Consider the following 12,113-nt stretch of genomic DNA (forward strand, 5'->3'; position numbering starts at 1 on the left):
GATCTGAAACTACAAATTCAAACTCTTTTACAGAAATAGAGCTATTCAGTGGTGATCATTTTGTAATGTATAGATGTAGAGCTATTCAGTGGTGATCATTTTGTAATGTATAGAAATATCAAATCACTATGTTGTGCACGTGGAACTAACGTAGTGTTGTAGGTCAACTATATTTCAAAAACAAACAAATCATGTAGATTATTGACTATATATGAAATCATGTGTATTATGCATGAAAATTGTTGAGAGTAAATCCTAAAAGTTCTCATCACAAGGAAAAAAATTTTTCTTTACAGACTGAAAGGGGGTTTCCTTGGGGACGCTGATTCCCTTGCTGTTCTCTCAAATGTAGGCTAGTTTCTTCCCTGTAATCCTCATACCATGGAGCTGGAGGGTAGATGTTATCCTGGCCCTTCACTACTGCCTCCAAATTATTGTCCTTCATTTCCCTTAAATTAACATCTTTGATGAGTATACCATCAGGCTAGAAATGTGTATTTTTCTAGCTTTGATCGATGAGACCCAGTGAAACTTCAAGTCCTTTACCCCTTTCTTAAAGCATGTTTTTGGATATTGACAGATCTGTTTGAGGAAGTTTTCCCTATCGTTGTTTGTAATCTAAAAGCTGTTGTTTTAAAATCTGATATATAGAGTATATCATTAGGGTCATACCCCAAATAAGGGGTGTGTCTACACTTAGAGTGGGTTAGGAGATAATAATAATAATGGCAACTGCAAACACTGGGCAAATTACCCATTCTCCTTCTGGCTCAGTTTCTTTATTTTGTTAGCTAGAAATTGTCTCCTTTCATCTACTCAAAGACATAAGTCCAAAAATTATCTTCTGCCTCTCTTGAATTACCTGGTTTTTTTGCTCTCTATTGAATGGTTTCCATTGGCTTGTGGTTATTACTATTATTTTTTTATCATCTTACGAAGCCTTCTCTTGACCTTACTTTCATCTGTTTGCTACCATCCATCTCCTTACTGTTCTTTACAGCAAAATCCCACCAATCATGCTGTTTCTCCCATCACTGCACTAGAATTACCCTTACTTACAAGGTCACCAATGTCCTTCATGTTGCTAAAACCAATTGTCAAATCTCAGTCTTTATTTTACTAGACTTCTTATCTCACAGGACCCCATACTCCTTTGGTTTTCCTCCTCTTGTTGGTACTCCTTTCTGTCTCCTTGGCTGTATCTCCTTCTCCTCCCAATATCCTAATATTGTATAGTCAAGGGCTCCCTCCTAATTCCTATTCTTGTCTCTTTATATTACACTCACCCCCTTACGATCTCAGGTAGCCTCATGGCTCTAGAAACCATCTATATATTGCTAATTTCCAAAATTTTATTTTAGTAAAGATAACAGTAGTTTCAGTTTGGGTCTCCCTCCCAAACTTCTGACTCCTGTATATAAATGCCTACTCAACATCTCGCTTCAATATTGAATACAGTGCCGCCTTAAGTGTGGTCCATCCACAAATCATTTGTCATCAGTCTGCAACAAACTAAGTATAAAAATGAGAGAAAGAGTTTAACAACATTTATAGCAATTTGATGCCAGCAGTGGTCTTATCTCATTGCACAGGGTGTAGACCAGTTTATATGTTGTCAAATTTGCTTGATAAGTTGCATGTGGTGTGAGGTGAGTTCCAATCATGTGCAGTAGGAACAAACATTGATCTCCAATGAATTGGAAATGAAGTAAACTTGTCCTTCACCTAAGACAGTTTGAGAAGTACTGGTTTAGTAGACATCTCAAATTCAACACATCTACTAAAAAAAGTAATGGTATTTAAAGAACATTTAATTTATATTTTTACATGCATAAGTCTTTAAATAATATAAATTTAAAAAACTGTCATGCAGACAACCTTGAATCTACTCTGTTTACACATACATACATACACATATACATACATACAAGTAATACATGAATGAAAACCCACTGTAAACACTTTAAACAATGTGAAAGTCCACAGAGTTGAAAGGTTCTACCTCTGTTTATCACTGCTGACTTCCCCTTTCTGATTCTAATGACTGTTCTAGAGTTAACTTTTCTTCCCAGTTTAATACATGGGCTTTTAGATAGAAATTAGTAGACACAGACAATTTTAGTTTTGCTTTTTATTTTTAATAAATGAGGTTGCACTCATAATGCATTATTCTGTGACGTGATTTTTTTCCCACTAATATACTTGGTCAGTTCATATAGATTTGCCCCATAATAATCATAATATGCAACACTTCTAAAAATCATCCTCCTATTGTTGAACCGTCTAGTTGGTTCTAAACACTGCTACAGTGAATGTGCACTTCTTGATTTGCACATTGTGCATCTCTACGATGTCTGTAGGATCTATTCCTAGAAGACAAGAGCTGAGTCAAGGGTATACACATTTCAAAAGTTGATACTCTCAGGCTGTCTTCAAAAACTCCATACCCTTTAAATTCCAATCAACAATGCATGAGTGTGACCATTTCAACACTGGATTTTTACCAACTCTCTTAATTTTTGCCAACCTCGTGAGTGAAAATTACATCCTTTTCTGTTGTTTGAGCAAGAATTTCAGTGTTTTCGTTATTTATCATCCCATCACTTGCCTGTTGATATACTTTCCATATTTTTCCCTTTTTGTCTCCTCAGTTGATTTGTAAAGTGATACACATACAACCAAGTGCTGTGGATTTTTAATCATTTGTCTGATAGATATGGTAAATATTTTTTCCCTTTCTGCTGTCTTTGTTAATAATGTTTCAATTTATTCTTAAGAAGTAAATAATATCCTGACTTTAAGTCTTATGAGAAACAAACCCCTTCAGACTCACATTGATCTGGATACATCAAGAAGCTCTGCCATTTTGGTTTATAAATAGTGAGTCCTCTCCCCTCTCCTGATGAGATGTCTTGCTGAGAGTTAATAATTACTACGCATTGAGATGAATGTGGTTTCATTTATTTATTTCAGGAAGGATAAGAAGCCTTGTCACAAATAACTCTCTGCTGCGTTTTGAATTCATTAAAGGCAAAAATCTGTTAATAAGTGCTCTTTTACATTCTTCCAATGGAAAATTAAACGCCCGGAGATAATTAAATGGCCTTTTTTATCATCTAATTCTATCCTGCAAATGTGAAAGCAAAATTTCCAATCCTTATAGAAATAGATATTAAGGGTTAGAACAAAGACAGCTAATACTGTTTAAAGTGTGAAAAATTATCAGTTCGATTCTCCCTTAATCTGATCTTCTTAGTATCAAGTGAATATATGAGATATAGTGAGTTATAGTGCACTGATTTCAAACTGCTTGTCTTCAAATTCTTGCTATGCTATATGCCACCTACATAATTTTGAGCAAGTTTTCCGATCATTTTAAGTCCCACGTTTCTATTTTTAAAATAGTGAAACAATAGTTATGAAGAAAAAAATGACAGAAAATATCTAAACCACCTAGATATGATAAATCCTTAATAAATACAGATTAGCTATTATTATTATCATCATCATTAACTGGGGTAAATAATATGTATCTTATATCTGTAAGTACTGCTATCCTCTTTTAAGTCAAATTTGGATATCATATCACTGGCATATTTGCCAGCAGAGGATTAAAAAATTATATGACAATGAAAATTAAAAATATACTATCATGTAGATCTTCATTTTGAATTTTTATGGTAAAATTATAGCAAAACAGGATTCATGCTAACGCTTTAGTACCACAAACGACTTCTGAAACATAATATACTGTCTTTGTTAGCTCGTGGAGCCATCAGGTTAACAAATTAGTCGATAAAAGAAAAAAATGGATACATCAACTATATTACAGTAAAAACATTAAATAAAAAAGGATTTAGGGGCTTCCCTGGTGGTGCAGCGGTTGAGAGTCCGCCTGCCGATGCAGGGGACACGGGTTCGTGTCCCGGTCCGGGAAGATCCCACATGCTGCGGAGCGGCTGGGCCCGTGAGCCATGGCCGCTGAGCCTGCGCGTCCGGAGCCTGTGCTCCGCAACGGGAGAGGCCACCACAGTGAGAGGCCCAGGTACCACAGAAAAAAAAAAAAAAAGAATTTAGAAAATCTCCAAAGATAAAAAAGAAAGAAATGAAAAATTTTATCTGAGCCAAATTGAAAATTATAACCCAGGAACAGCCTTTCGGAAAGCTTCGAGGTCTCTTCTGCCTATGAGGTCAAAGCATAGCTATACAAGTTTTTGAGACAGAGGGTTGTACATTAAATGATGTATTACTGACAGTTACACAATCCAGATCTACGAGTACAAAGTGAGCGGCCCCAAGATTAAGAAGGAAGATTATTTCCTAAAGAATTGTGACCCTTGATGAGATTAAGAAGGAACGTTACATCCTAAGGAGGTCCGGGGAATGCAGATGCTCATTCCGCCCCAAAGGGACGAAGGAAGCCAAGAAAAATTTTATGTTTAAATATTTCCCCTCTTGCCATAAAATATGAATTTTACTTCACCAGGTATTATAGTATTACCATTTAAAATATATATTTTAGTAGCCATTAAGGTTTCCAGTTCCAATATATACTGTTTAAAGCAAAAATAAATAAACTTTAAAAAATTGTATTTGTGTGTGTGTAACATTAGCTGAGTACTTACTACAGTCCGGAAACGTGTGGCCCTACACTGCCTAGGAGTATTTTTTTTTTCCTTGTTTTTGTCTTTTGTTTTCTCCCCTTCTTAACAAAATCAAACTGCTTGGGAGAGTACGGATGAGATGGAAGAGGGTAAGGTAACGAGTTTGCTGAGATAAGCGCTATAAAGTTTTAAAATCCCCCAATTTTCACCGCATTTCCACCATAAATAGCAACGTAAACATTTAAGCATAACTTCCTCTAAGAAATTTTCCTTTCATCTCCCAAATCCACGTGGAGAAGGGAGACAATAAGGATGCTTAGGACAACTTGCCCAGACTTGCCCTCAACCTGGGAAATCTGAGTCCCGGGGCTGGAAAATCTGAAATGTAAAAGAGAATCGTGCTGGGATTGCGTGGGTAGGAGGGAAGAAACAGGATCTCACGGGACCCGGCTTGGGTCCAGGAAAGCATTCCCCCACCGCCCCCTCCGCGCCGGCAGCTGGGCTGGGAAGCTCCTCCTCCCCGTTTCCTTCCTCCGCTTCAAGCTCGGTGGCCGTGGCGGGCGAAGGGCAGAACGCTGCGGTATTTTGTCCCACGCGGCGACCCCTCCTCCCGCCGGCGCTGCGGCCGCAGCGGCTACGAGGGAGGCAGCGGAGAGCTGACGGCAGGCCACGGCTGGGCGGCCTGGAGGCCACGGGAGGTGGAGGCCCGGCCGCCATCCCGCGGCACGGGAGCGGAGGGGAAGAGGCGGACGCCCGCCAGCCCCGCCCGGTCGCCGAGAACGTGGGGGAGGCTCCGCGCGCCGCCCGCCCCCCGGCGCCCGCAGCCCTGCTGGCCCTGCAGCCGCCGCAGCCGCAGCCGCCGCCGCCGCCGCCGCCGCCGCTGCCTCCGCCTCAGGCTCCCGCCGCGGGCTCGACGGCCCCGGCCGGGGAGGGAGGGCGGCGGGTGCCGCCGGAGCCGCCAGACATGTCGGGAGGGCACTGCGGCAGCTTCGCCGCGGCGGCGGCCGGCAGCGGCGAGATCGTGCAGCTGAACGTGGGGGGAACCAGGTGAGTCGGGGAGAAGGGGCTCGGGGTGGGGGGATAGCGGGCGGGCGACCTCCGGGGGAGACCGGGCCCCGGGGGGGGCGGGATAGCGGGCGAGCATGGGCGCCGAGTCGGCGGGGAGCGCAGGGCCCTCCGGGCGGGTGCAGGTCCGCGGATCTCGAGGGGCAGGCGGCCTTGGGAATCACCGAGACCAGGGTTCATCTGGCCGCGCTGCCGCCTTCCTAGAATATCAGCTACGTCCCTCCCCCTTTCTAGGGGATCAGGCCGAGAGCAACATTCTATAGCCTTCCTTACCTAACCCTGGCGCGTACTTGAGGAATTTATTTTGTAGAAGCCGGGTCTTGTGGTTTGACTGTTGCAGGTGCACCTGCCTCCCTTTCTCATTGGTCAACAAGGTAAATCGATTTGCTCGGGCGATAATGCCTCAGTAAAGGCAATGAGTTTGAAATCTCCAAGAATTTCGGTGGAGGGAGTGCCGTAGATGCGCGGTACGTTGTTATTTATTTTCAGAGTTTCTTGGTGCGTGGCTCTGAAGGATCTGTTCAACTTGTAGGGCAGCGAGTCCAGAAACTGCAGTTTGAAGAGTTGGTTCTGGGAAGCTTTGGGTAGTGGCACCCTGTTGCGCTCTCCTAGTAAACAGACCGAAAGCTCTTCTCTGATCTCTCTCAGGCCTTCCACTCCCTTACTATGTCTTTCAATAAGCTTGTTGGGGGGAAAAAAATCATACTTCTGTGGATTTGCTATGGTTTATGAGTCACTCCTCTCGGAAATGGGAATTTGCCAGCTGTTTCAAGGAAGGGGTAGTTGAGTTTTAGGCTAGGTGGGAGATTAACGATGAAGCGCCCTGGGAGGTAGTGTATTTTACTCTGCTCAACACCTAGGACTTTTTAACTAGTATTTTTAAAAATGCAAAACGGCAGCACTGTGAACCGTAGTGGTAAAAACGTATAGTGTTTGAATAGTTTTCTAAGTGTGCTGGAGAATTCAACACAGGAAACAGTAATGCTTTCTCCGCTCTTTTTTTCCCTCTCATCCCTCAAGCAAAACTGTTCATTAGTTTACAACGTTATTGCTGCTATATAGATTACGGTTTTATGGAGGGGAAGATTGGTGTCTCCTAATGCAAGACATGGATATTTTCCTAAAATCACGTGAAAATTTTGCCGCTTTGGTAACTTATGAATGCAAAACTGGAATACCCTGCAAGAGCTGGCCTTCAGAAGAGTAGCACTATAGTCATTTAAAATCCCTGCCCTAGTTTCTAATTTCCTTGAAGTTGAGTAATTGCCACTGGGAGAACCACCTGTGGCATAGAATTGAACTCAGCTGTGAAGTGATAGAGTGACACTCAAAGGAGAGTTTCTTATGAGCAGAGAAGCACATGGTATAGGTAGGGTCTAATCAAAAAAATGACCAATTTTTATCATTTATTTAACACTTAATGGATGACTCAGAAAGTAGAGAAGATGAGGTTTCATTTAGAATTGTTAATGTTATTATTATTTACCAGAAAAACCCTAATGAAGTGAAAGAAAACCAATGTGGCTCCATTTGTGATTAATTCTGTTATGAATGAGAATGATTTGAGGCCTCAGGAGAGAAGTCTGGGACTAGCCAGTGGGAGACAAGCTCAGCAACCTTAGGCAAATTAATGTTTAGTGCTTAGTTTCCCAAAATGTGTAATGACAATAATAGTACAACTTTCCAGGATTGATAAAAAAATTTGAAGCAATAAATGGGAAATACAAGGGTTAGTGGCATTATCTATCAACAGTAACTGCAGAATAAATAATTTTAACTAGATTGTTTCCAAGTAAATTTAGGAGGCAAGTAGCATGGAGTATAAATGTGGATATGTTTTGCCGAGGCCAGATTGCACGTGATCTTTTTCTTGGCATACTGTAGATATGAGATAAAAACATAGAAAAGGCTTTTCATATATTATGCTTGTCATATGTAATTTTAAATGTTGTAGTTTTCATGAAGTCATATTTGGAACCAGTTTTAGAGCTCTGGGATTTTCTCCCCCATCTTCCACTTGTTTGGAGAAAAAAAAAATTGGTGGGGATGAGAGTCTAATCCCTTTGCCCAGAAATTCCAGATTACTAAACCCACCCCAAACTGCTGATTTTAATTGAAATTGCTAATATGACTTTAAGCAGACCTGGGTAATTTTCTAAGTAACACAAAATTTGAGTTATTTGGCAAACAATTTGCTGAATAAGCAGTGAACGTGAAAGGTCACAAGTTAGAAGTGATCCTTATTTGGAATTAATTTGGTTGCCTCCAAAACACAGTGACTCATTTTTGCAGTGGATCCTTAGATATTTCAGTTTACCATATTTACTGGGTTTGCTTCTATTGATTTGACCAAGTCAGTTTCCTCTAACTAGTTGTAATCTACTTCTCATTTTTTTCTTAAGATTCTGGTAAGAAATATGCTTGGGAAAATTTGCCATATTTTCTTGAGTAAACTGGCTCCTTTCTTAGCCTGATTAATGGGCACAGGAGCTACTTTAAAACAGTCACGTAATGCTAGAAAATGAATGTGGAGGGAAAGTAAAGGTCTGTTGGGCTCTCTTCTGTGTGAGGACACGTGGCGATGGGGCAGCGAGTCAGAAATACATAGGGCAGTGTGATGAGTCTCAAAATGAAAATATTCAGACATCAAGTGCTGGACTGGATGAGCCCTATATCGAATTCTTTGTCATGCCAGTTTACATCTGTTACTGATTGTTTTGCCTCGGTCTGTTACACGAGGCTTTGATAAAGTTCCCCTCAAATTGGTGGTAATAAGCAGACTTGATCAAATGGCAGTTAACCTCAAAACAGTGTTTACTGAGTGATTTTTGAATGAGTGAATGCAACAGTTGTGAATAGCCCAAGACTGTAAAGGAAATGTTAAATGCATTGTGTGCAGTGGGATTAATATGAGCTCAGAAAGATAATATAGGGTAGTATATTTGGAAAGCCATTAAAGAGAAGGTAGAACCTGTATGGTATCAAGAAAGATGGACGGGGCTTCCCTGGTGGCACAGTGGTTAAGAATCCGCCTGGCAGTGCAGGTGACACGAGTTTGAGCCCTGGTCCGGGAAGATCCCACATGCCGCGAAGCAGCTAAGCCCGTGAGCCGCAACTACTGAGCGTGCGCTCTGAAGCCTACGAGCCACAACTACGGAGCACGCGCGCCTAGAGCCCATGCTCCCCAACAAGAGAAGCAGACCGCAATGAGAAGCCCGTGCACCACAACGAAGAGTAGCCTCCGTTCTTTGCAACTAGAGAGAGGCCACGCGCAGCAACGAAGACCCAACGCAGCCAAAAATAAATTAAAAAATAAAAACATAAATTTATGAAAAAAAGATGGGTGGAACTTAGATCATTGAACATGAGGTTGATGCAGCTGGGATGGAGATTCTGAAGTGGTGTAAGCATGGATTATTTGGGGATATTAAGAAGTACTGTCTTATTAGAGGGGAAAACAGTTTGTGTTGGAGAGATGAAACGTGACCTGAAGATAGTACGTTATGTTGAGAATTTTAGACTTGGTGTGGTGCGCTAATTATTGATTCTTCAGTAGATTGGCATGCTAGAAAGTAGTGTTTTAAGAAGCTTTATATGTAAGCAAATTAATTATTTGATTTTGTTGACAGCTCTTGGAATAAACTTAACTCTGAATTGAAAGTAGCAAATTTAAAGATATTAAAAGTAATGAATATAATTGATACAGCTGTAGCTATGCAGCAACTTGTAAATCATTAGCCAGTGTATTAAAGCAAGTTAACTAACATGGAAATTTCAAAGCATGTCCTCTCTTATAATACCAGCTACTTTTTAATTGCAGGTTTAGTACCTCAAGACAAACACTTATGTGGATTCCAGATTCTTTTTTTTCCAGGTATTTCATATAATTCTTTAGTACCTTTTTTTAAATACAGTTGATTATTTATTAAAACAATAAAAAATAAATATTTTTATGTATCGAATAAAAAAGCTTAACTCTTAAAATATAATTTTTAAATTGTTATTTTACCTTGGAGATAGAATGATTCATTTGTGTTGGTCTTTGATGTTTGAAAGACTTAGAGCATTTTATTCATACTCAGATTTTAAAAACTAACTCAGTCTTAATGTTAATGACTTCTAGTTTGCTGAGTGGAAGAATTTCAACACTTCGAGATGAAACTGGTGCTGTGAGTATAACAATGTTGATGTATGTTCTAAATTAGATCAAAAAATGCTTATAATGTTTGATCCTTATACTCTAAGAAGACAGGGAAACTACTCTTTTAATAACTACTAAATGAAAGTATATGTACTTAAAGATTTTGATTTCTTGTCATGAATAGTGTTTCTGTAATTATAGAAGAGAACTTGAAACTGGGAATACTGCATATAGCAATTTAAGTAATCATGATTAGAGAGATTGTAGGATCTGAGCTTACATTGTCAAGAGAGGAAATATTTCTTTTAATCAGTAATTGAAACTCGAACAGTAAATAGATGAATGTAAATACTAAAATATTTCAATATTGGTAAGATGTTGCAAAAAGTTCTACAATTTTTTATTTTGGAGAATAACCTTATGAACTTGTGCAGCAGTGGTGGAGTGAGGGTAGTAAAGAACTATTAAATTTCAGTTAATAAAAAATTGGTTTATAAATTTAAAAAGCAGTTGTAATATGAACAATAGCATGTAAAGTAAATGTCTAGGGCTCACAAAAGCAAGTAAGACTTTCATTTGGGAGGCAACAAAGTGACCAGAGGTGTTTATTTGCTGTGATGAGATTTGCAGATGGAATAAAGCAGCACAAGTAGATATGTCCATGTGATATTATAAAAAGGACATCAGTAATTAGATCTCTACAAATCTGTGGTGTTTTCTTCAACTTCTGATTGATTCTAATAAAAACAAAAGCAAGAATTTATGAAGCCAGAAGAACTTCATTCATTGTATATAGTAACTGATTATAATATAAGAAGGTTTATTATTTGCTACCATTCTGCTGTGTAATTGACTTACATAAGCTTTAAAAGGTGTTCAATTTTATGGTTAGAGCTTTTGTAATTGGTTCAGAATAGTGTTGGCATACATTCCTGTAAAAAGTTATCGGTTATGTATTTCATATTTTTTAAGCATTTTATTTTCCCCATATGTATTCTGTGGTGCTGTGTTTGTTATTTTAAAAAATTTTGTTGTTGTTGTCACCCTCCCCTTCACCCTACACCCAGCCCTTGAGGAAATTGAGATAGTCGTATGTATAAGTGTTACTGTTTTCCAGTTTGGACAGCAGTGTGCAGTTTTACTTTTCTTGATTGCCTGGTGTGTATTATAAAAGTACATTGTTGTTTTAACTGTTCACTTATGAATCACAAATTATGTAAATCACAATCACTGTCACCAATAATTAGTGATCAGATGATGTAAGAAAGTATTATTCATGCATAATGTTTTTGAAGTATTTATTGAATTCTAGAATATTTCAGATAAAAATTTTCCCTTTGGTGTACCTTTCACCAAATATATCAGTTAAATAGAAATGAGAAAGTGGACTTACTTGGTACCATTTTTCCTGCACCTTAAAATATAATCAATCTAACAACAGCTTTTCAGGTGGAGAAAAGACACCACTACTACCACATAAATGCACACGGTTATAACTACATTTCAATTTTAGAAACATTAAAATTTAATAAGAGTGGAATCAAGGAAATATAGTATTTAAATAATTCAGTTTTTGTTCCCTAAGTTAGTGTTACAGATATTAAAGTTAGAAGTTTAATTTATAATTTGAAAGTAAAATTTGTAATTCTTTATTTACAGATATTTATTGATAGAGATCCAGCAGCGTTTGCACCCATTTTAAATTTTCTTCGGACAAAAGAACTAGACTTAAGGTAAGAAATGTATCTTTTTAAAGTAAATTTTTATTCAAAGGTATGGTTTTGGGTATATTTTATGAAGAAAAGTTTTTTTTCCCCGCCCCAAGATTATTTTTGTTTAAAAGTTTCATCAGGGCTTCCCTGGTGGCGCAGTGGTTGAGAGTCCGCCTGCCGATCAGGGGACACGGGTTCATGCCCCGGTCCGGGAAGATCCCACATGCCGCGGAGCGGCTGGGCCCGTGAGCTATGGCTGCTGAGCCTGCGCGTCCGGAGCCTGTGCTCCGCAACGGGAGAGGCCACAACAGTGAGAGGCCCACGTACCACAGAAAAAAAAACAAAAACAAAAGTTTCATCAGAATTAAACTGTCATAGATACAGGCCACCGTCATCCCTTCCTCTGGGTTACTCTAATAGCTTTCTTACCAATTTGCCTGTCTTCATTCTTATATCCCTTCAATTCATTTTTCGCACTGTAGCCAAAATTAACTTCTGAAAATATAAATCTAATCTGGTTATTCCTCTGCTTAAAACTCTTACGTGTTACTGGATTAATGGCTAAGGATTTTGGACTTCCTGTTGTTTCTT

The 12,113-nt window shown here is 39.2% G+C and overlaps 1 protein-coding gene across 1 annotated transcript in view; it reads left to right on the forward strand.

Moving 5' to 3' along the window:
* Window positions 1-4,716: 4,716 nt before the first annotated feature.
* Window positions 4,717-12,113, forward strand: part of KCTD3 (potassium channel tetramerization domain containing 3) — a 79,907-nt gene continuing 72,510 nt past the window's right edge. Inside the window, exons 1-4 of the mRNA XM_022579223.2 lie at window positions 4,717-5,651; window positions 9,490-9,543; window positions 9,793-9,838; window positions 11,470-11,543. Coding sequence (XP_022434931.1) covers window positions 5,569-5,651; window positions 9,490-9,543; window positions 9,793-9,838; window positions 11,470-11,543 — 257 coding nt within the window. The 5' untranslated portion in view covers window positions 4,717-5,568. The remainder of the gene's footprint in view (window positions 5,652-9,489; window positions 9,544-9,792; window positions 9,839-11,469; window positions 11,544-12,113) is intronic.

This window comes from Delphinapterus leucas, chromosome 1 (genome assembly GCF_059928025.1).
Source record: "Delphinapterus leucas isolate spDelLeu-1000000601 "Yukka" chromosome 1, BTC_Dleu_Yukka2, whole genome shotgun sequence".
Classification (NCBI taxonomy): domain Eukaryota; kingdom Metazoa; phylum Chordata; class Mammalia; order Artiodactyla; family Monodontidae; genus Delphinapterus; species Delphinapterus leucas.